Source organism: Oncorhynchus tshawytscha, linkage group LG19, assembly GCF_018296145.1.
Source record: "Oncorhynchus tshawytscha isolate Ot180627B linkage group LG19, Otsh_v2.0, whole genome shotgun sequence".
Taxonomy (NCBI): Eukaryota; Metazoa; Chordata; class Actinopteri; order Salmoniformes; family Salmonidae; genus Oncorhynchus; species Oncorhynchus tshawytscha.
In genome coordinates, this window is record NC_056447.1 from 39,980,707 (window position 1) to 40,007,096 (window position 26,390).

The 26,390-nt window shown below is 44.9% G+C and overlaps 1 protein-coding gene across 2 annotated transcripts in view; it reads right to left on the reverse strand.

Moving 5' to 3' along the window:
* The window catches only part of LOC112218755 (tetraspanin-9), a 289,884-nt gene that overhangs the window by 8,425 nt on the left and 255,069 nt on the right, over nt 1–26,390 (reverse strand). For both annotated transcript variants that reach the window (XM_024379866.2, XM_024379867.2), the window contains 2 exons: nt 754–855; nt 204–335 (listed from right to left, as the gene is read on the reverse strand). In XM_024379866.2, the coding sequence (XP_024235634.1) occupies nt 204–335; nt 754–855 (234 nt within the window). The remainder of the gene's footprint in view (nt 1–203; nt 336–753; nt 856–26,390) is intronic.

Sequence of the window (26,390 nt, forward strand, 5' to 3'; positions counted from 1 at the left end):
GATGTAGGATCTTAATTTGAGCCAGTTTGCTACAGCAGGAAAAAAGTCCTGCAGCCACAAGATATTAATTATTTTCTGGATTACAATTAATGGACAAGGGAAAATCAAGTCTGACATTTTAAAGGGAAAATTACAAACTTCAGAAGTCTTTTTAAACAAGTGTAAAATCTTGTGACTGCCCAGTGCCCACCCAGTCCACTCACCCTTGTCCAAAACATGTTGGTGGAGTTGCGTCCGCATTCTTGGTAGTGCTCCTGGCAGCAGCGGTCGGGCACCATTTTCTCCTTGAGGGCCTCATGCCAATCTGTGTACCCTACCACCCCACAACACTTCCACTGCACACACACACACACACACACACACACACACACACACACACACACACACACACACACACACACACACACACACACACACACACACACACACACACACACACAGTTAGTGCTACCGGTCTGTGAGCCCTTAAACCAAATCTGATAAATACCACAGTAAGTAGTCTACTGTAATTATTTATGCTCCCTGTACAATGCAGTCCCTATGTAGCTTCAAGGAGCCCATAGCATATTTGAAGAAACAATATGGACTTTCCATACTGGATGTTCCATTAATAATACATTTTTAAACATTCATGGTAAATAAGGCTTTGCTATAGAGTAAATGCACTATCCTGAGGTGAACTTGAGTCCACATGAAAGTTAGTGTGCAGTCATGATTATACCAGAGTGTTCAGTGTGTTCACATACTACAAACCTCTGCTTGGATGATGTTCCATGCATTCCTAAGGCCTACGTTGTTGTCTGTGTTGTACAGAGACAAGCCATCCTTCAGGTCCTGCTTGGCATTCTCACTGACCTGAGGACAGATCACAGACAACACAGAAACCTTGATTACAACAATACGTGCTTCGCATTCTCGCTGACCTTAGGACAGATAACACAACCCTGAGTTAGATAGATAGCTTCAGGTGAGCTAGAAATCTGGAAGAAACATTGAAATATACTGTATATCTATTTGACTTTGACTGACGTCACTCGAATCCCTCCACTGAGCTTACATTTAAATATGCCTTATGTATTGCTATAGCATTTTCCTCTCGACTGGATCTTAACAATAAGACCAGTGCTCATGCCATATCTGGTGGAGATACATATTTCAATGCTTGGCTGTTCCACAGCAGCCCTGTATACCTAGAGGGCTGGGAAATTGCGATAGAATACTGTAGACGGAGAATGGAGATGAGAGTCATTATATTGGGAAATTACACTGTGGAGTGGTTGCTGATTATTTCACAAGGAAGGAAGGAATGGGGCTGGGGCTGGGGAAAGCAATTTGTATCATATTGAAATCTTAAAACGTAAGCACGGTGTCTGTAGAAGTACAAGATTTCCCCCCATTGAAGTGAATGGCACATTTATTGTGCCAATACGGTCAGTGGAAGATACAAGGATATGCAGTGTGTCTGTCATCTCTAATCTACACTCTGAGATGAAGCACAAACAGACTGACTGAGGAAAAGTTGAACAATGTTTCCATTTACATTTCAGTCGTTTAGACGACGGTCTTATCAAGAGCGACTTACAGTTAAGTGTATTCGTCTTAAGATAGCTGTGTGAGACAACAACATTGTTACTAAAGACTGGCTCGTTGTTTGGTAAAAGGTAAAAATTAATATGAAAGGACCGGACATCAAAGTACAATACTTCTGGACAGGAACTGAGCAGTCAGAGAATAACAACAATCGATTCTTGCTGAGGATATTGAAATATAAGATGACCCTTTGAAAGACCAGTAGGCCCCTACTATTCTGTGTCACAATCAGTGAGCCACAGCAAAACATTTGAACTCATTTGAATTATCTTGAGTGATACATACTGATTCATAATCGGTGTGAAAAAAATAAAACAAGTGTAAATAAATGATTTGCTGAATTAATCATAAGAGAGGAATTTGTTTCTTCAGAGTAATTATAATTTCACAAAGAATAAAAAATGATCATTAATCATACATAACCCACTTAAATTCTCCCAAATCTTTGAAATAAGATTACTATAATTTCGAATCATCCTTTTTTTCTCCCTCTCTCTGCCAAAGTGGAGCAGTGTGTGCGTAATGTACCTCATCAGTCGGGAGGAATCATCATATCTGTCTCTTAGTGCTCTCCATCATTTCCCTGCACAATCATCCATCTCTCCCTCTCTCAGCCCCATGTCTCCATCTCTCCACTATCATCCAGCTCTCCCTCTCTCAGCCCCATGTCTCCATCTCTCCACTATCATCCAACACTCCCTCTCTCAGCCCCATGTCTCCATCTCTCCACTATCATCCAGCTCTCTCTCAGCCCCATGTCTCCAGCCCCATGTCTCCATCCCATGTCTCCACTCTCCACTATCATCCATCTCTCCCTCTCTCAGCCCCATGTCTCCATCTCTCCACTATCATCCATCTCTCAGCCCCATGTCTCCATCTCTCCACTATCATCCATCTCTCCCTCTCTCAGCCCCATGTCTCCATCTCTCCACTATCATCCATCTCTCCCTCTCTCAGCCCCATGTCTCCATCTCTCCACTATCATCCATCTCTCCCTCTCTCAGCCCCATGTCTCCATCTCTCCACTATCATCCATCTCTCAGCCCCATGTCTCCATCTCTCCCTCTCATCCATCTCTCCTCTCCCCATGTCTCCATCTCTCCACTATCATCCCATCTCAGCCCCATGTCTCCATCTCTCCCTATCATCCATCTCTCCCTCATCCATGTCTCCACTATCATCCATCTCTCCACATGTCTCCATCTCTCAACCCCATGTCTCCACCTCTATCATCCATCTCTCACTCTCTCAGCCCCATGCCCCATGTCTCCATCTCTCCACTATCATCCATCTCTCCCTCTCTCAGCCCCATGTCTCCATCTCTCCACTATCATCCCTCAGCCCCATGTCTCCATCTCTCCACTATCATCCATCTCTCCCTCTCTCAGCCCCAGCCCCATGTCTCCATCTCTCCACATGTCTCATCCATCTCTCTCAGCCCCATGTCTCCATCTCTCCACTATCATCCATCTCTCCCTCTCTCAGCCCCATGTCTCCATCTCTCCACTATCATCCATCTCTCCCTCTCTCAGCCCCATGTCTCCATCTCTCCACTCCACTATCCATCCACCATCCATCTCTCCCTCTCTCAGCCCCATGTCTCCATCTCTCCACTATCATCCAGCTCTCAGCCCCATGTCTCCATCTCTATCATCAGCCCCATGTCTCCATCTCTCCACTATCATCCATCCATCTCTCAGCCCCATGTCTCCATCTCTCCACTATCATCCATCTCCTCTCTCAGCCCCATGTCTCCATCTCTCCACTATCATCCATCTCTCCCTCTCTCAGCCCCATGTCTCCATCTCTCCACTATCATCCATCTCTCCCTCTCTCAGCCCCATGTCTCCATCTCTCCTCTCCATCATCCATCTCTCAGCCCCATGTCTCCATCTCTCCACTATCATCCATCTCTCCATCTCTCAGCCAGCCCCATGTCTCCATCTCTCCACTATCATCCATCTCTCAGCCCCATGTCTCCAGCCCCATGTCTCCATCTCCACTGTCATCCATCTCTCAGCCCCATGTCTCCATCTCTCCACTATCATCCATCTCTCCCTCTCTCAGCCCCATGTCTCCATCTCTCCACTATCATCCATCTCTCCCTCTCTCATGTCTCCATCTCTCCACTATCATCCATGTCCCATGTCTCCATCTCTCCCTCTCTCAGCCCCATGTCTCCATCAGCCCCTGCACAATCATCCATCTCTCCTCTCTCAGCCCCATGTCTCCATCTCTCCACTATCATCCATCTCGCACTCTCTCAGCCCCATGTCTCCATCTCTCCACAATCATCCATCTCTCCCTCTCTCAGCCCCATGTCTCCATCTCTCCACTATCATCCATCTCTCCCTCTCTCAGCCCCATGTCTCCATCTCTCCACTATCATCCAGCTCTCTCTCTCTCAGCCCCATGTCTCCATCTCTCCACTATCATCCATCTCTCCCTCTCTCAGCCCCATGTCTCCATCTCTCCACTATCATCCAGCTCTCAGCCCCATGTCTCCATCTCTCCACTATCATCCATCTCCCTCTCTCAGCCCCATGTCTCCATCTCTCCACTATCATCCATCTCTCCCTCTCTCAGCCCCATGTCTCCATCTCTCCACTATCATCCATCTCTCCTCTCTCAGCCCCATGTCTCCATCTCTCCTCTATCTCCATCTCTCTATCATCCATCTCCTCTCTCAGCCCCATGTCTCCATCTCTCCACTATCATCCATCTCTCCCTCTCTCAGCCCCATGTCTCCATCTCTCCACTATCATCCATCTCTCAGCCCCATGTCTCCATCTCTCCACTATCATCCATCTCTCTCAGCCCCATGTCTCCATCTCTCCACTATCATCCATCTCTCCCTCTCTCAGCCCCATGTCTCCATCTCTCCACTATCATCCATCTCTCCACTCTCAGCCCCATGTCTCCATCCCTCTCTCAGCCCCATGTCTCCATCTCTCCACTATCATCCATCTCTCAGCCCCATGTCTCCATCTCTCCACTATCTCTCCAGCCCCATGTCTCCATCTCTCCACTATCATCCATCTCTCCCTCTCTCAGCCCCATGTCTCCATCTCTCCCTCTCTCAGCCCCATGTCTCTCTCCACTATCATCCATCTCTCCCTCTCTCAGCCCCATGTCTCCATCTCTCCACTATCATCCATCTCTCCTCTCAGCCCCATGTCTCCATCTCTCTCCATCTCTCAGCCCCATGTCTCCATCTCTCCACTATCTCTCCACATCCATCTCTCCCTCTCTCAGCCCCATGTCTCCATCTCTCCACTATCATCCATCTCTCCCTCTCTCAGCCCCATGTCTCCATCTCTCCACTATCCATCCATGTCTCTCATCTCCCTCTCTCAGCCCCATGTCTCCATCTCTCCACTATCATCCAGCTCTCTCAGCCCTCTCCATCTCTCCTCTCCTCTCTCAGCCCCATGTCTCCATCTCTCCACTATCATCATCCAGCCCCATGTCTCCATCTCTCCACCTCTCTCAGCCCCATGTCTCCATCTCTCCACTATCATCCATCTCTCCTCTCTCAGCCCCATGTCTCCATCTCTCCACTATCATCCATCTCTCCCTCTCTCAGCCCCATGTCTCCATCTCTCCACTATCATCCATCTCTCCCTCTCTCAGCCCCATGTCTCCATCTCTCCACTATCATCCATCTCTCCCTCTCTCAGCCCCATGTCTCCATCTCTCCACTATCATCATCTCTCCCTCCTCAGCCCCATGTCTCCATCTCTCCACTATCATCCATCTCTCCATCTCTCCAGCCCCATCTCTCCTCTCAGCCCCATGTCTCCATCTCTCCACTCCACTCTCATCATCTCCATCGGTCCACTATCATCCATCTCTCTCTCTCAGCCCCATGTCTCCATCTCTCCACTATCATCCATCTCTCACTCTCTCAGCCCCTATGTCTCCATGTCTCTCAGCCCCATCCATCTCTCCACAATCATCCATCTCTCCCTCTCTCAGCCCCATGTCTCCATCTCTCCACTATCATCCATCTCTCCTCTCTCAGCCCCATGTCTCCATCTCTCCACTATCATCCATCTCTCCCTCTCTCAGCCCCATGTCTCCATCTCTCCACTATCATCCATCTCTCAGCCCCATGTCTCCATCTCTCCACTATCATCCATCTCTCCACTATCTCTCTCAGCCCCATGTCTCCATCTCTCCACTATCATCCATCTCTCCCTCTCTCAGCCCCATGTCTCCATCCCCATGTCTCCATCTCTCCACTATCATCCATCTCTCAGCCTCTCTCCAGCCCCAGCCCCATGTCTCCATCTCTCCACTATCTCCATCTCTCCACTATCATCCTCTCTCAGCCCCATGTCTCCATCTCTCCATGTCTCCATCTCTCCATCATCTCCCTCTCTCAGCCCCATGTCTCCATCTCTCACTATCATCCATCTCTCAGCCCCATGTCTCCATCTCTCCACTATCATCCATCTCTCTCTCTCAGCCCCATGTCTCCATCTCTCCACCATCCATCTTCTCCTCTCTCTCAGCCCCATGTCTCCATCTCTCCACTATCATCCATCTCTCCCTCTCTCAGCCCCATGTCTCCATCTCTCCACTATCATCCATCTCTCTCACATGTCTCCAGCTCTCCCTCTCTCAGCCCCATGTCTCCATCTCTCCACTATCATCCAGCTCTCCCTCTCAGCCCCATGTCTCCATGTCATCCATCTCTCCCTCTCTCAGCCCCATGTCTCCATCTCCACTATCATCCATCTCTCTCTATCATCCCATCTCCAGCCCCATGTCTCCATCTCTCCACTATCATCCATCTCTCCATCCATCTCTCCCTCTCTCAGCCCCATGTCTCCATCTCTCCCTCTCTCAGCCCCATGTCTCCATCTCTCCACTATCATCGAGCTCTCCTTCTCTCAGCCCCATGTCTCCATCTCTCCACTATCATCCACTATGTCTCCAGCTCCACTATCAGCCCCATGTCTCCATCTCTCAGCCCCATGTCTCCATCTCTCCACTATCATCCATCTCTCAGCCCCATGTCTCCATCTCTCCACTATCATCCATCTCTCCCTCTCTCAGCCCCATGTCTCCATCTCTCCACTATCATCCAGCTCTCCCTCTCTCAGCCCCATGTCTCCATCTCTCCACTATCATCCATCTCTCCCTCTCTCAGCCCCATGTCTCCATCTCTCCACTATCATCCAGCTCTCCCTCTCTCAGCCCCATGTCTCCATCTCTCCACGATCATCCATCTCTCAGCCCCATGTCTCCACCTCTCCACTATCATCCATCTCTCAGCCCCATGTCTCCACCTCTCCACTATCATCCATCTCTCACTCTCTCAGCCCCATGTCTCCTTCTCTCCACTATCATCCAGCTCTCCCTCTCTCAGCCCCATGTCTCCATCTCCCACTGAGTCTCTCTCTACTCTCTCCCTCCTTCCTACCGCTCTACTCTCTCTTGCTCATTACTGCTCCCCACAGCCACACAATCACAGGAGAGAACAGGGGACCAGTCATCATTGAGCCCAAAAGCACCTTCTTCGAACCTGGCTTGAAATGCAACATAATGATCAAGTGTTTACCACAGTTAGCGAGGCATACTAATGACTGCAAAACAACGACAGGCTTGATCTCTCACTACTTTGATCAATTTTTCTCTATTCACAGCAGAAATGGTTGCAAACACATTGTGTGAGTTCTGATAAAACGCTTGACTCAAGTCTATACTGATGGTGAAGTAGTTCCCTGATAGCAAAACTATGCCGTTCCTAGAGAAAAATCACTCATGATGAGATTAACTTTCCTCAGCAGCTGTCAAAATGCATCAACAGAATACCTAAAGGAGACATATTGACAGAGTGTAAAATGTGTCTCATTATGGAGCACACTGTACTGGCTTCCTCTGGGCTGCAGATCCACCTGCATCAGCAGAATAGGATGGGAGCGAGAGGGCATCCATCATGTCCAAGCAAGCCAGGGGGATGCGGGCTGCAGGCTGGAGCCATGGCCAGGTGGATGGGATGGACAGTGAGAGGGAGTAAGAGGGAAAGGCCATTACACTACTGTAAGTGATTAGATAAGGAGACAGCTTCACACCGGTCACCGTGTGTCTCCGGTGCTAGAGACAGACACACTAACATAGACTAACATAGACTTAACACTTTCCTCCTTCAACAAGGCTGCTGTGGTCAGAGGTCATAAATTCCTGAGAAGACCCTGCCACATGGCCACATAGTAGAGAGAGAGTAGATTTTCATGGAGAACAAAGGAAATCCTCCCACCTCACAGAACTTGAGGTACGAACAAATTTCATGTTCCGGAGAAATTATAAAAGATCAGTGAAGAATCCAGCTACGAACTGGTCCGTTTGTCACAACTTGGGGAAGCTCATGGGAGACGGTGTGGCCACATTATCATAACGCTCTTTATATAATAGCCTCAGATATGAGGTTTACATCTAATTGTTGTATAAGATGAATGAGTGAGTATGATACTGTTTGTATAATTGTGTAATATGATTTTGGACTGTTTAATGAAGAAAAATACAATTCCCTTCTGAGTTGAACTAAATCAGAGGACCGCCCCTGAGCCCAGTTAGGGTCAGACATCCTGGGACAGCCCTCTTCGGCCCTTCCGAATAAAACCCCCACTCGGGTTTTCGATCAGCAGACTGAGCTTACCTCTATTACGAGATGGCTAAAGGTTACAGAACATGCTTTTCTCCATTAGGATGAGACAAAGGTTGTAGACCATGGCTGAATCTTTTAACCATACCACGTGGTTAAACTCTTAGACTATTGATACCGACAGAATAATTTATTTATTTATTTTATTTTACCTTTATTTAACTAGGCAAGTCAGTTAAGAACAAATTCTTATTTTCAATGACAGCCTAGGAACAGTGGGTTAACTGCCTGTTCAAGGGCAGAACGACAGATTTGTACCTTGTCAGCTATCAAAGAACAAGTCTTTGATATTAATTACTAGTCTGCAGCTAGGAATTCTGTATCATTGAACGCGAAGAACGACAACTGCCGAAACATCTATCCATAACGAATGTCACTCTGAACAATCCTCTCTAACCACGACAGAGAGAGAGAGAGGGAGAGAGACGGACAATTCTACAAAATAAACAAACTTTTCACCAGCAATCAAGACGACATACTGAGCGTAAATATATATATATTGATTGCAATTGTTCCCGAATGAGTGAGCGTTCATGTGCAAAGGATTAGCATTTCAATTATTTCAAAGAATTATCACTCTGTAGTGACCTCTTAGTCGATCCCCACTTCCCTTTTGTCTAACAAACCGCCATGCCAGTTTAGCCCACTAGGGCACATTCTCCTATCATTTAATGTAACCACATTTACCTTGTTTGTTTGTTTGTTTATGCATTTCTGTGAATTACTTAGTTAGTAATACATAAATTATTTAAGACAATTGATGTATGGATGACTCATAGTGAAGACTGGGTTCGTGCAGATTTACGACGTTTGGAATGAGACTAATGTGAGGTAAAGTAAATCATTAATTAATTCGAAGACTAATTGATCAGATAAAATATCTGAAAAGTTATTTTAGGAAATGATAACTTTGTAATCTTAATATTTTTCCTTGGCTCTCCGACTTCCAGGTTAATTAATTATGTGATTAATCAGTTGATCGCGTAATAACTAATTACAGAGAATCTTTGATAAAAACTATCAGTCTTCAGTTAATGATAGTAAAGACACGACAGTGTCAGGGTGTCCTGCCCTGGCTGCTGGGGGCAAGTGGCTCTGAGATCACTGTAAAGTGTTTCAGAGCAGACAGCCAGTGTGAGAGAGAGGAACCCTGCTACCCCCTGCCTGCTAATGACCTACAGACCTGGGGGATGCCTGGCTCCTCTGGCTCCTTTGTCATGGAAGACAATGGCCTTGTCAGAAATCTCTCTTGCCTACTACTTACTAAAACTATATATTGTATACTTATCATACTATTTGTCTTACTTTTTAACTCTATATTGTTGTGAAAGGGTTCGTAAGAAAGCATTTCACTGTAAAGTCTACACCTGTGGTATTCGGCCATGTGACAAATAAAATGTTATAAAGTGTTATTCTCTTCCTCAATAGTGTACAGCGAATTGTACCAGATGAAAAGCCTAAATAAATACATTTGATTTGATTTGATTTGAAATGAGTATGACATCCTGGCATTTAAAGCATACACATTTTCCTACATTTCACATACTATGAAAGGTCATATTTTCCACATACGGTCTAAGTAGTAGACTGCTTGGGTAAGTACAGGCATTTGGACACGGACCTTGATTTTCCTCTGTCATGGAAGACGATTTCTTTCTCTCTCTGGGGCTTGGGTCACTTGGCCAGGTGAATGTAAAGAGAATAGCTTTTTAGTATCAAAGCTTTTTTAAGTAAAATATCCCGTTTGAAAATATACAACATTTTTTGAGTACATTGTCCATTGTTTTGTTCACTTTCAGAAGTGACATGTTTGCATGCTGTTATTTTCTTATTTGTGGTGCAGGGAATTATAGCTCCAGCGATTACTACTTTGTAGAAAAGATAGCTCCCACACACATCACCTCTGCTACCACTGTTTATCGTGTTGACGTTTCAAGGTCAGAAATGGATTGGAATTGAAAATGAGAATTAGATGACATAGTTGGCGAACCTGGACAAATAAGGTTTACATTCAGGTAAAAATAGGTAAGAAAACCACTAAAGGCTGTGTGACTCACCACACATCTTATAGCTTACATTGTGGTGCCTTAATGCTCACTGAGGGAGAACTATATTGTTGATCAAAGAGAAAATATTTCTTAGACATCCCCACGTTCAAATCCTAGCGTAATCCTCCTGACCTGCTCCCGTTGGATTTGTTCTAACCACAGTTCACTGAACACTCCGCTACCTGGCCAGGGCTGCTACTGAGCACACCTGGGTTCAGATACTACTCACAATCGTTCAAATCATTTTACCGTTTGCTCTAGCCTACCATTAATTGCCAGATGGTCAGGTTTTGCACTTTTGCTAATATTCTATTGGTTCCATTGAGACAGGCAAGTTCAATCAAGCCCAGCAAAAGTATTTGAAAATATTTCAAATAGTATTTGAACCGTTGTCTGCTATTGAGACCCAGCCACACCACCTGGGACACTCTACGATACAGACAGACACGCACAGGTGTCCATGCTAAGAGCTGGCACAACAACACTCAGCCAGGCTGGGTACCACATGGTATCAGTCACATGGTTTGGAATGGGACAGAGCACCCCACCCAGTGTCCCTTGCTAGTGCTCACGTATATGAGGAACTTAGCCAGATTGGGTTCTACTGTATGTTTGGAACCTGTCCCAGTGCCCCACCCAGTGTCCATCGCCAGTCCTCACATACAGTAAGATACTCTGGGGGTCATCCCATGTCTGTCACATGGTTTGGAACTGGTCCCAGAGCCCCGCCCTATCTATGCCCCTCCCTCAACAGTTCACACACACAGATCTCATCCTCTGACCACTAACGGCTTGTTCACTGTCCCTCTAACAGAGAGAAACAACAACAAAAACAGCAGGGCAAAGCCAAGAAGCCAAAAGAGCCCAACAACACAAGTTCATTAATAGAGCTACTCTAATCTCCCTCTATAGACTGTAGAGTGATTAAGGTCAGTGCTGACTGCAGGGGGTCCTGGCTGTGGACCGATAGACAGGGCAAGAGAGTGTAATTGAATGGTGGATGGTGGATAAATAATGTATGGGTGGGGATTTATAGTACAGTACTACTTTAATTCTCCCAATTTGTCCAGCACTGTGAGATGCCAGAGGGGCTCACAACCCCATACACACTAAAATGCTGTTGCGGTCTTCTAGCAGGGGCAAGAAGGAGCAGCAAAACCTTCAACCACTCCTGAAACCCTCTAGGGCCCGGACATCGCCCCGTCCTCCCTGTTTCTCCATCCTCCCTTTCCCCAAATCAAATCAAATGTTATTTGTCACATGCTTCATAAACAACAGCTGTAGACAGTGAAATTAAATGCTTACTTACAGGTCGTTTTCCAACCATGCAGAGTTCAAGATACAAGTAGAATAAAACAGAAATAGCGACACGAGGAATGGATAATGCATAACAATATGGAGTAAAAAATAACATGGCTATAAACAGGGAGTAACAGTGCTTAATCCATGTGCAGGGGTACTGGTAATTGAGGTAGCTATGTACATATTGGTAAGGGTAAAGTGATTAGGCAACAGGAAAGATAATAGACAGTAACAGCAGCATATGTAGTGAGTGTGAAAGAGTGTGTGTGTGTGTAGCGTCAGTATGCATTAGGGATGAAACAGTACGTTGTCAAACCTTTCAGTATGCCCCCTACGGTTCAATACGCACCCGTGAACCGCAGAATTACAATATGCCTGTCATTTTCCTATAATTTCCAAAACTTGCTTATTGTGCTGCAGACTACACGCACGTTGTACATTCAGATCCACAGAACCAAACACCCAGCTTGTGAACAGGCAATGCAGGCAACTGCTTGGGGCCCCTGGCCGTTAGGGGGCTCCTGCGGGCTGACAAACTTTACTCCACAGCAATGTCTCAAAATGTAGCAACTGCAGTGACCGCAACCCTCCCCCTTAAACAACCTATGGACGATTTGCAGTGACATCTCAGTAGGAAATCCCCCTAAAAGGGCCCCATGAAGAAAGGGAAAACTAAAAACAAATATTCTCTCAGCTCCAACCAGACAATGGCGAGCGATAGCGAGACAGAGTGAAGCAAATTTGAAGAGGCACCACCGTCTTTCAAATCTGCTGTGTGGGAACATTTTGGATTCAACGGTCAATACGATGACGAGTGTAAGAAGACCATAAACAAACAAAGTACAGTCTGCAAGCATTGCTTTTTCACCATTAGCTACTGAAGTGAAAACAATTCTTACATGATGTGTCAATTATGTGGCCATCACCTGGCTGTATCCCTTGCAGCTGGAGCAAGGAGAGTCCACCCGTTAGCCAAAACACAACAATCTCTCGCCGTTGCCTTCCAACGACAATTTGCAACAAATTCAGAAAAACAAAGAAATAACGAAAGCAGTGGGAGTATTCATAGCCAAAGATTTGCAGCCCCATTCGGTGGTTACTGACTCAGGATTTCGTCACCTGATGAAAAAAATGTAACCGTGTTACAATGTCCCCTCCCGCACACATTTCAGCGGAAAAGTAATTCCCAAACTCTATGAAACATCACGGAGAGAAATTGAAAACAAATTGACACATACAACCTATCTAGCTCTCTCCACTGATAGTTGGACATCCAGAGCAACTCAAAGCTACCTCTCTGTGATGGTTCACTATGTACTGGAAGCTTCCTCACTGTGATGGTTCACTATGTACTGGAAGCTACCTCACTGTGATGGTTCACTATGTACTGGAAGCTACCTTACTGTGATGGTTCACTATGTACTGGAAGCTACCTCACTGTGATGGTTCACTATGTACTGGAAGCTACCTCACTGTAATGGTTCACTATGTACTGGAAGCTACCTTACTGTGATGGTTCACTATGTACTGGAAGCTACCTCACTGTAATGGTTCACTATGTACTGGAAGCTACCTCACTGTAATGGTTCACTATGTACTGGAAGCTACCTCACTGTGATGGTTCACTATGTACTGGTTTGGGAGATGAAGAGCTACGTGTGCAAACTTAAAATATAAAGATACCGAAACCGTACCGTTACCGTGGCCCACAAACCGTGATACATACCGAACGGTGGGCCCACTGTACTGTTGTATCCCTGGTATGCATGTGTTCGCATGTTACTCCGCCAACTCGGATGTCCTAGCCGTATCTGAATCCTGGCTTAGGAAGGCCACCAAAAATCCTGAAATTTCCATCCCTAACTATAACATTTTCCGACAAGATAGAACTGCCAAAGGGGGTGGAGTTGCAATCTACTGCAGATATAGCCTGCAGAGTTCTATCATACTACCCAGGTCTGTGCCCAAACCATTTGAGCTTCTACTTTTAAAAATCCACCTTTCCAGAAACAAGTCTCTCACAGTTGCTGCTTGTTATAGACCCCCTTTAGCCCCCAGCTGTGCCCTGGACACCATATACGAATCGATTGCCCCCCATCTATCTTCAGAGTTCATACTGTTAGATGACCTAAACAGGGACATGCTTAACACCCCGGCCATCCTACAATCTAAGCCAGATGCCCCCAATCTCACACAAATTATCAAGGAACCTACCAGGTACAACCCTAAATCTATAACCATGGGCACCCTCTTAGATATCATCCTGACCAACCTGCCCTCTAAATAGACCTCTGCTGTCTTCAACCAGGATCTCAGCGATCACTGCCTCATTGCCTACATGCGTAATGGGTCCGCGGTCAAACGACCACCCCTCATCACTGTCAAACACTCCCTAAAACACTTCAGCGAGCAGGCCTTTCTAATTGACCTAGCCCAGGTATCCTGGAAGGATATTGACCTTATCCCGTCAGTAGAGGATGCCTGGTTGCTCTTTAAAAGTGTTTTCCTAGGGCCTCCCTGGTGGCGCAGTGGTCTAGGGCACTGCACTGCATCACTGTGCTACCAGAGACTCTGGGTTTGAGCCCAGGCTGTGTCGCAGCTGGCTGCGCCCGGGAGGTCCATGGGTCGACGCACAATTGGCTTGGCGTCGTCCGGCTTAGGGAGGGTTTGGCCGGTAGGGATATCCTTGTCCCATCGCGCACTAGCGACTCCTGTGGTGGGCTGGGCGCAGTGCACGCTAACCAGGTCGCCAGGTGCACGGTGTTTCCTCTGACACATTGATGCGGCTGGCTTACGGGTTTCGGAGGACGCATGAGTTTGGACCATCGTCTCTCCCGAGCCCGTACAGGAGTTGTAGCGATGAGACAAGATAGTAACTACTAACAATTGGATACCACGAAAAAGGGGTAACATTTTTTTTAAGAGCACCATCTTTAATATGCATGCCCAATTCAAAAATGTTGAACTAAGAACAGATATAGCCCTTGGTTCACCCCAGACTTGACTGCCCTTCACCAGCACATAAACATCCTGTGGCGTACTGTATTAGATGAACAGGAACCAATATACTCAGTCAGTTAGGAAAGCTAAGGTCAGCTTTTTCAAACAGAAATTTGCATCCTGTAGCACTACTGCACTGAGGCTAGGAAACACTTTCACCACCGATAAACCTACGATAATCAATCATTTCAATAAGCATTTTTCTACAGCTCGCCATGCTTTCCACCTGGCTACCCCTACCCCAGCCAACATCTCAGCACCCCCTGCAGCAACTTGCCCAAGCCCCCCCCTGCTTCTCCTTCACCCAAATCCAGATAGCTGATGTTCTGAAAGAGCTGCAAAATCTGGATCCCTACAAATCAGCTAGGCTAGACAATCTGGACCCTCTCTTTCTGCAATTAACCGCCAAAATGGTTGCAACCCCTATTACTAGCCTGTTCAACCTCTCATTCGTATTGTTTGAGATCCCCAAAGATTGGAAAGCTGCCGTGGTCCTCCCCACACTCTAGACTCAAACTGTTATAGACCTATATCCATCCTGCCCTGTCTTTCTAAAATCTTTGAAAGCCAAGTTAACAAAGATCACAGACCATTTAGAATCACACCGTACCTTCTCCACTATGCAATTTGGTTTCTGAGCTGGTCATGGGTGCACCTCAGCCACGTTCAAGGTCCTAAAAGACATCATAACCACCATTGATAAAAGACAGTACTGTGCAGCCGTCTTCATCGACCTGGCCAAGGCTTTCGACTCTGGCAATCACCACATTCTTATCGGCAGACTCACTAGCCTTGGCTTCTCAAATGACTGCCTCGCCTGGTTCACCAACCACTTCTCAGACAAAGTTCAGTGTGTCAAATCAGAGGGCCTGTTGTCCGGACCTCTGGCAGTCTTTATGGGGGTGCCACAGGGGTTCAATTCTCAGGCCGACTCTTTTCTCTGTATATATCAATGATGTCGCTCTTGCTGCTGGTGATTCTCTGATCCACCTCTACGCAGACGACACCATTCTGTATACATCTGGCCTTTCTTTGGAAACTGTGTTAACAAACCTTCAAACAAACTTCAATGCCATTACAACACTCCTTCCGTGTCCTCCAACTGCTTTTAAATGCTAGTAAAACTAAGTGCATGCTTTTCAACCTATTGCTTCCCACAAGACTAGCATCACTACTCTGGACGGTTCTGACTTAGAATATGTGGACAACTAAAAATACCTAGGTGTCTGGTTAGACTATAAACTCTACTTCCAGACTCACAGCAAGCATCTCCAATCCAAAATTAAATCTAGAATCAGCTTCCTATTTCGCAACAAAGCATCCTTCACTCATGCTGCCAAACATACCCTCATAAAACTGACTATCCTACCGATCCTTGACTTTGGCGACGTCATTTACAAAATAGCCTCCAACACTCTACTCAGCAAACTGGATGTAGTCTATCACAGTGCCATCCATTTTGTCACCAAACCCCATATACTACCCACCACTGTGACCTGTATGCTCTCGTTTCCTGGCTCTCACTGCATATTTGTCGCCAAACCCACTGGCTCCAGGTCATCTATAAGTCATTGCTAGGTAAAGCCCCGCCTTATCTCAGTTCACTGGTCACCCTAGCAACACCCACCCGTAGCACACGCTCCAGCAGGTATATTTTTCTGGTCATCCCCAAAGCCAACACTTCCTTTGGCCGGAGTCATATCTCTCTCAAGCATCAGCTGTCAGAGCAGCTTACCGATCACTGTACCTGTACTTGGCCAATCTGTAAATAGCACACCCAACTACCTCATCCCCATATGGTTACTTATCCTCTTGCTCTTTTGCACACCAGTATCTCTACTTGCACATCATCATCTGCACATCTATCACTCCAGTGTTAATGCTAAATTGTAAATATTTCACCTCTATGGCCTATGTATTGCCTTACCTCTCTACTCTTCTACATTTGCACACACTGTACATAGATTTTTGTATTGTAATATTGAATGTACGTTTGTTTAATGTGTAACTCTGTGTTGTTGTTTTTGTCAGAATGCCTTGCTTTATCTTGGCCAGGTCGCAGTTGTAAACGAGAACTTGTTCTCAACTGGCCTACCTGGTTAAATAAAAGGTGGATTATAAAAATATAAATATATATGTAGTATATATGTGTGTGTGTGTGTGTGTGTTGGGGTGTCAGTGTATGTGTGAGAATGTTGGTAGATTCCAGCGTGTGTGCATAGAGTCAGTGCAAGTGTGTTAGTGCAAAAAGGGTACATTTCCATTTAGTCCGGGTAGCCATTTGATTAGCTATTTAGCAGTCTTGTATCACAGTCTATGGCTTGTGTGCCTGGCGTCATTAACGTTAGCATAGGGTAGCTGACCCAGAATGAGGCCACGGCGCTGAAGACAGATGAGTCATTTTTTGTCTGGCCTTGCCATCTGCTGTAGTCAGATAGTGGGTCACTGCAGGGCCAGTAGTAGTATACTGGAGCAGTTTTATCAGAGATGAAGCCTGTGTTTGCTTATTTTGAACTGCAATGGAAAGAGACCTGAGTCTCTACCATACCTGGAGGCAAGACTCCCACTGCAGAGCCACCGTGGGAGAAGGGGAAGATACTAGCCTGGAATTAAAAACTGATATGCTATGTTTCAATTATGAAATTAAGCATATCAACTAGATTCCAGGCTAGGAAGATACTCCCATATTCCAGTGAACTGACATATCCCATCATGTGGTATCAAACACCAGAGCATACTCATGCCTTGTGATTTCCGTATCAAATAGCTTTGGTAAACTAGCCATTCTTCTGATCGCAGAGCTCGAGGATGGGGGAGAATCTAACACGAGATATAAATATATATATAGAGAGAGAAAAAAAAAATAATAATAATAACGAGAGCGATAGAGAGAAAGCAAAAGAGAGAATGAGAAAGAAAATTAAAAAACAAAAACAATTATGTTCAGGGCCTACAAATCGCTCCATACTCTCTCCTCACCATTCTCATATCCAGTAGCCTCATGTAATGGTACAGTCTGAACACAGTCTGAATAATCCTGTGCTGAACTATTCCTGACCTGATACGGAGTTCCTGAACCAAGAAAAGCAAGACATGCCACATTCAATAACACACAATTTGCAGGAACAGCTTTACATTTGAGTGACACTTAGAGACCAACAAAAGAAGATACATTTCAGGCCATCCGCGTTATCGTCCCTTCATCTAACCTTAATGTGCAAGTGGAGTTCACACCGCTACCATCCTGTTCAAACCACTGCCTGTTTACACCGCTACCATCCAGAAGGCGAGGTCAGTACAGGTGCATCAAAGCTGGGACCGAGAGACTGAAAAACAGCTTCTATCTCAAGGCCATCAGACTGCTAAACAGCAATCACTAACTCGGAGAGGCTACTGCCTACATTGAGACCCAATTACTGGCCACTTTAATAAATGGATCACTAGTCACTTTAAATGATGCCACTTTAAATAATGCCACTAATAATGTTTACATATCTTACATTACTCATACCTCATGTATATACTGTATTTTATAGCATCTACTGCACCTTGCCTATACCGCTCGGACATCGCTCATCCATATACTTATATGTACATATTCTCATTCACCCCTTTAGATTTGTGTGTATTAGGTAGTTGTTGGGGAATTGTTAGATTACTTGTTAGATATTACTGCACTGTCGGAACTAGAAGCACAAAGCATTTCGCTACACTCGCATTAACATCTGCTAACCATGTGTATGTGACAAATAAAATGACATTTGATTTGATTTTGAGATACACACAGGAGACAGAGGGCTCAGAAACCACTGGAGCTATTGACTGGATTTGAATACAACTAACTTGAGACAACTCTTACAGTAAAGCCTAAAGTCGGTCTTACAGCACAAAATGGCAGCATCCGTATTTACGAAGCCACTCCAAGTAGCAGAGCTGATCTAGGATCAGGGCCTGTATTCATAAAGCCTTTCAGAGTCTAATCAAATCAAATTGTATTTGTCACATACACATATTTAGCAGATGTTATTGCGGGTGTAGTGAAATGCAATTAATGAACATGCACCTGTGGAACGGTCGATAAGACACTAACAGCTTACAGATGGTCGGCAATTAAGGTCACAGTTATGAAAACTTAGGACACTAAAGAGGCCTTTCTACTGACTCTGAAAAACACCAAAAGAAAGATACCCACAGTCCCTGCTCATCTGTGTGAATGTGCCATAGGCATGCTGCAAGGAGGCATGAGGACTGCAGATGTGGCCAAGGCAATAAATTGCAATATCCGTACTGTGAGACGCCTAAGACAGCTCTACAGGGAGACAGGACGGACAGCTGATCATCCTCGTAGTGGCAGACCAGGTGTAACAACACCTGCACAGGATCGGTACATCGAAATATCACATCTAAGGATGTCTCTAGATTTTGCTCACCTGAAGTAGTGTATATTGTGATAAATTGCAGGCCACACTGCTTGGCAAGAGAGTTTTCAGCTATACTTTTCGTGGCTGTTTATTTACCACCACAGACAGATGCTGGGACTAAGACTGCACTCAGTCAGCTGTATAAGGAAATAAGCAAACAGGAAACCGCTCACCCAGAGGCAGCGCTCCTAGTGGCCGGAGACTTTATTGCAGGGAATCTTAAATAAGTTCTACCAAATTACCATTAACATGTTAAATGTGCAACCAGAGGGGAAAAAAATCTAGATCACCTGTACTCCACACACAGAGATGCGTACAAAGCTCTCCCTTACCCTCCATTTGGTATATCCGACCACAACTCTATCCTCCTGATTCCTGCTTACAAGCAAAAATTAAAGCAGGAATCACCAGTGACTCTTTGTTGACCCACGACTGCATGGCCAGGCACGACCCAAACACCATCATTACATTTGCAGACGACACAACAGTGTTAGGCCTGTACCCGATGGCTTTGATGCACCTGTACTGACCTTGCCTTCTGGATGGTAGCGGGGTGAACAGGCCGTGGCTAGGGGTGGTTGATGTCCTTGATGGTCTAAAGTAGGAGTGTCTTTGCCTTTTAGATCTTAATGAACAAGATTACATTGACAGAGGGGTACTGATCCTATAATCAGCACTCCCAAGTCCCCCTGTCTATTTATACCTGGTAAAATAAGGTTTAAAAAAAAATATATAATAATAATCTAAAAGGCAAAACTGATCCTAGATCAGCACTTCTACTCTGAGTGGACATGAGCCCAGGCTTCTCTGACTGCCAATCACCCCACACCTTCACAGGTGATCTGAGACTGCTGTACTGCTGTCAAGTACTCTCCTATAAGATCCTTTGGAAAGGCTCTTGTTTGGGTTTATGATGTTAAGCTGGTGATATCTGGAAATAAGGCTACGGCAGACATATTGACTCCTGATAGTGTGTGCCTGCCTGCCTTCCTGGGAGACAGGGATAGATTCAAATCTCTGAATGGATTGGGTGCTAACTGCTAAAGTCATTCCTTTATCTGTTGGAGAAGCTGAATTTGAGCAATAACCTCAGAACAAAGCGAATTAATTTATGTCCCGGAGGGAAACGACTTAAAATATATAAAGAAAGATTTTTCCCTGACTCATTTTTAAAAATTTCATACAATGCCCTTGGACAAAAGAGGATACTTTCACAATTTCATTGCTGGTCCATTTGACCTACACAAAATGTATGTTTATTCTGTTATATACTGTTGTTTACTCAGTGTGCATGTACATTATATACTGTATTCTCGATATAGCTCGTCTTAATTTAACTACTACTGTACATACCATTTTCTTTCTGTCATTTCTTGCTTTATTGTTTAGATTTATTTTTTGTGCGTATTTGCATTGTATTTACGTGACATTCTACTGCACGGTTGGAGTTAGTAACATGAGCATTTCCCTGCACCTGCTATAACTCCTGCAAATCTATGTACGTGACAAATAAACTTTGATTTGAAATATTTGGGTGCGTCATCTATCTGTGAACATTTATAGGTTGATTTTTAAGACTTCACCCATGGCGGTCAATAATCTCATGAGCTTTACATACTATCCAGTGTTCTCAGATTCTCAGACCCTGGCCATACATAGCAGCACATAGCAACATCCCTGGCTCTAGGGGTCATGGGAAATGCTGATCTCAAGATTTAGGTGGGGGAAATAAGAGAGTGGGGCTAAAACAGAGCTCAGGAGCAATTACACCGAGCCAACTGGCCAGGGGTTAGACTGCTTTGTGCGGGCTGACCTGTGATCTTTTTAACCCTGGGGGTCACCTCTGAGGGGTGAAGACGCTTAAACTCTCGCTGTGAGACAAGTGTCTTTGAAAGGGGAGACTGAGGACACTCAGCATAGAACAACTGGGCCGTGCTTATGTACATGACACCATTTGTGCCTTGGGGTGTGTGCAAATATGCAGTATGTCTGCAGGTTTCATGTCGGTTTTCATGTGAGGCCTAATACATGATAAGTAATTAAAGGAAAGTAGATGTTAAGTGAATTGGGAGATTCCACGCCAGAGTTGGCCGAAAATGTTCTGTCAATTGTCACATTGTAACTTCATTGGGAGGAAGGACGTTTGACATGCTTATACAATTTGTATCACAAACCATTTTTTTGGAAATTCATGATGAAAGTGGCCATTTTAGGCCCTTTTTTAGATCTATACATGCCTGCAGTAAGACCATGATCTGAGAACCATACATGATACAGACAACATATTGGTGTCATTAGAGGGTGCTCTCAAATATTGAGTATGTCTAGATTCTGAAATACTATTTTTCAAATTAATTTATTCAACATAAAAAATATGAATATTACTATCTCAAAAGCACTCTATTTCATTTGTTTGTAACAATATACTCTTCAAACACGTCAAATTTCCAGATTGGGCTCTCCGGTACGTTTAATGATATGACCCAAATTATACATATTGATATTGACATTATAGGTTTTTAACCAATTACAGCCTTCCTTTAGGACTGCACATTCAGCTAATCACCAGAAGAGGGAGTTCGCTTTGAATCCATTTTCCCATTCACTGGTTTGGTGGTGCTCGTAAAAGGTACCTTACCTTCAGAATTAGCAGAGAGCCCACACTGGAAATTTGCTGTACTTGAAGAGTATATTGTTCCAAACAATGTATTAAGCAAAGTCAAAGGCAACTTTCAGATATTAATATTTTTAATATTTAATAAATTAAATCAGACATATTTAATTCAAAATGAAGACAAACTTCATATTTTAGAACAGCATACTATAAGGAATATAATGACATCAATATGTTGTTTGTATGATTAGAATGGCGCCGGATGAGATGGCTGCAGTTTTACGGTCTGCTAACCAATTGTGCTATTGTGTGTGTTTTTTCACGTTATTTGTAACTTATTTTGTACATAATGCTTCAGCCACCGTCTCTTATGCCCGAAAAGAGTTCCAGATATCAGGACAGCAATTACTTACCTCATACTGGACAAATATTTTCTTTACTTCAGACATCCGACAAAGCCCAAATCCTTGATTTGTTTCGCAGGTTAGGGTACCTTGTAAGGATCCGACGGCGAGTGGGTAATCTGCCTCCATCATCAGTCCTATTAGCCTACGTACAATTATTGGATAACAAAATAGACAAGCTACGATCAAGAATATCCTACCAACGGGACATTAAAAACTGGAATATCTTGTGCTTCACCGAGTCGTGGCTGAACGACAACATGAATAACATACAGCTGGAGGGGTTAACGCTGCATTGGCAAGATAGAACAGCCACCTCCGGTAAGACAAGGTCTGTGTATATTTGTAAACAACAGCTGGTGCACGAAATCTAAAAGTGAGGAAGTCTCAAGGTTTTGCTCACCTGAGGTAGAGTATCTCATGATAAGCTGTACACCACACTATTTACCAAGTTATCATCTATATTTTTCATAGCTATCTATTTAGCGCCATAAATCAATGCTGGCACTAAGGACGCATGCAATGAGCTGTATAAGGCCATAAGCAAACTGGAAAACGCTCATCCAGAGGCGGCACTCCTAGTGGCCCAGGGACTTTAATGCAGGGAAACTTAAATCCGTTTGACCTAATTTCTACCAGCATGTTAAATGAGCAACCTGAGAAAAAAAAACTCGAGACCACCTTTAGTCCACAAACAGAGATGTGTACAAAGCTCTCCCTCGCCCTCCAATTGGCAAATCTGACCATATTTCTATCCTCGTGATTCCTGCTTACAAGCAAACTTGTCAATAAAGAAGTGGTCAAATGACGCAGATGCTAAGCTACAGAACTGTTTAGCAGGCACAGACTGGAACATGTTCCGGGACTCTTCCAATTACATTGAGGAGTTCACCACATCAGTCACTGGCTTCATTAATAAGTGCATCAATGATGTCGTCTCCACACTGACTGTACGTACATACCCCAACCAGAATGGATCATGGATCTTGGATCTTTTGCCATGGATCTTTCAAGGAGTGGGACTCTAACCAGGACACGCTTACAAGAAATCCCACTATGCCCTCAGACGAACCATCAAACAAGCAAAGCATCAATACAGGACTAAGATAGAATTGTACTACACCAGCACTGACGTTCGTTGGATGTGGCAGGGCTTGCAAACTATTACAGACTACAAAGGGAAGCACAGCCGCGAGCTACCCAGTGACATGAGCCTGCCAGACGAGCTAAATCACTTCTATGCTCACTTCGAGGCAAGCAACACTGAAGCATGCATTAAAGCATCAGCTGTTCCAGACGACTGTGTAATCATGCACTCTGTATCCGATGTGAGTAAGACCTTTAAACAGGTCAACATTCACAAGGCTGCGGGGCCAGACGGATAACCAGGATATGTACTCTGAGCATGCACTGTCCAACTGGAAAGTGTCCTCACTGACATTTTCAACATGTCCCTGACGGAGTCTGTAATACCAAAATGTTTCAAGCAGACCACCATAGTCCCTGTACCCAAGAACACTAAGGTAACCTGCCTAAATGACAACTGACCCATAGCACTCACATCTGTAGCCATGAAGTGCTTTGAAAGGCTAGTCATGGCTCACATCAACACCATTATCCCAGAAACCCTAGACCCACTCCAATTTGCATTTCGCCCCAACAGATCAATAGATGATGCAATCTCTATTGCACTCCACATTGCCCTTTCCCACCTGGACAAAAGGAACACCTACGTGAGAATGCTATTCATTGACTACAGCTCAGCGTTCAACACTATAGTGTCCTCATCACTAAGCTAAGGACCCTGGGACTAAACACCTCCCTCTGCAACTGAACCCTGGACTTCCTGATGACTTCCTGGACTTCCTGCCCCGCTGATCCTCAACACGGGGGCCCCTCAGGGATGCGTGCTCAGTCACCTCCTGTACTCCTTATTTACTCATGACAGCATGGCCAGGCATGACTCCAACACCATCATTATGTTTGCAGACAGCACAACAGTGGTAGGCCTGATCACCGACAACGATGAGACAGCCTTTAAGGACGAAGTCAGAGACCTGGCCATGTGTTGCCAGGATAACAACCTCTACCTCAACATGATCAAGACAAAGGAGATGATTGTGGACTACAGGAAAAGGAGTACCGAGCATGCACCCATTCTCATCGATGGGTGCAGATTGAGAGATTCAAGTTCCTTGGTGTCCAAATCAACAACAAACTATCATGGTCCAAACACACCAAGACAAGTGAAGAGGGCACGACATCGCCTATTCATCGCCTACCCCTCAGGAGACTGAAAAGATTTGGCTGATCCTCAAATGGTTGCACCATCGAGAGCATCCTGACTGGTTGCATCACTGCCTCCGACTGCAGAGGGCAGTCCATACGGCCCAGTACATCACTGGGGACAAGCTTCCTGCCACCTCTATACCAGGAGGTGTCAGAGGGAAAGGTAAGCCATAAGACTCCTGAACAGCTAATCAACTGGCTATCCAGACTATTTGCTACTCTCTGTTTATTATCTATGCATAATCACTTTTACTCTACCTACATGTACATATTACCTCAACTAACCTGTGCCTCCACACATTGACACTTTACCGGTAACCCCTGTATATAGCCTCGCTACTGTTATTTTACTGCTGCTCTTTAATTATTATTTTTTTTTTTTACTTATCTATTGTATTATTATTATTTTTTACCCCTTTTTCTCCCCAATTTCATGGTATCCAATTGTTTAGTAGCTACTATATTATCTCATAGCTACAACTCCCGTACGGGCTCAGGAGAGACGAAGGTTGAAAGTCATGTGTCCACCAATACACAACCCAACCCACACTGCTTCTTCTTAACACACGCGCATTCAACCCGGAAGCCAGCCGCACCAATGTGTCGGAGGAAACACCGTGCAACCTTGGTTGGCGTGCACTGCGCCTGGCACGCCACAGGAGTCGCTGGTGCGCGATGAGACAAGGATATCCCTACCGGCCAAACCCGGATGACGATAGGCCAATTGTGCATCGCCCCACGGACCTCCCGGTCAAGGCCGGTCGCAGCCGGTTACGACAGAGCCTGGGCGCGAACCCAGGGTCTCTGGTAGCACAGCTGGTGCTGCAGTACAGCGCCCTTATCCGCTGCGCCACTTGGGAGGCCCCTACTTAGCTATTTTTTACACTTATTTTTCTTAGCTGCATTGTTGGTTAAGTACCTGTTGTACTTGCCGCATGTGAGAAGTAGAATTAGATTAGATTTGTATCATGTATGGTTCACAGATCATAGGGTCTTACTGGAGGCATGTATACTGTAGGTCTAAAAAGGGCCTAAAATGGCCACTTTCATCATGATTTTCAAAAAAAGTCATACAAATGTAAAAAGCGGTCAATCATCCTTCCTCCCAATTAAGTTTATCTGTGAGAATTGCCAGAACAATCTGAGATACAATTTTTTGGGGGGGGCTACGCTGGCATGGATTCTCCCAATTCTGATGACAAACATTGTGACTTCGTACAGCTGGGGTAGGTTACCAACCCCCGACCTCAGCCTGAAGCTATTTTCCTGCTGCAGAAGGCCACTTCACACCTATGTGTTAGGGACCGGGTTGCCATGGACCAGAGTCAGCTGACCCGGTCAGCCAATCAGTGGTATATCCTGGGGTTGGAGACACCAGTCTGGCCCTGAACTCTTTTGTTGTCTCCAGGAGGGCAGATTGAGACAACCTTTATAAAGTCCTGTCCTCCACCTCAACTCACTTCTGGACCCGTGCAACATGAACAATCCTTCTTCTGGAGTCCCTGACTGGTGTTAGTGAGTCTTTGACCAAGCAAGTGTTCTAGTAACTGGTTAGGGTTCAGTTGATATACAGTACCAGTCAAAGTACTCATTCTGGGGTTTTTCTTTATTTTTGACAATTTTCAACATTGCAGAATAAAAGTGACGACATCAAAACTATGAAATAAAACATATGGAATCATGTAGTAACCAAAAAAGTGTTAAAAAAATCCAAATATATTTTATATTTGAGATTCTTCAATGTAGCCACCCTTTGCCTTGACAGCTTTTCACACTCTTGGCATTCTCTCAACCAGCTTCATGAGGTAGTCACCTGGAATGCATTTCAATTAACATGTGTACCTTGTTAAAAGTTCATTTGTGGAATAACCTATCTGGTAAAAGACCAAGTTCATATTGTGGAACAGCTCAAATAAGCAAAGAGAAACAACAGTCCATCATTACTTAAAGTCATGAAGGTCAATCAATGCAGAAATTTTCAAGACATTCAAATGCAGACGCAAAACCCATCAAGCGCTATGATTATGAGGACCGCCACAGGAAAGGAAG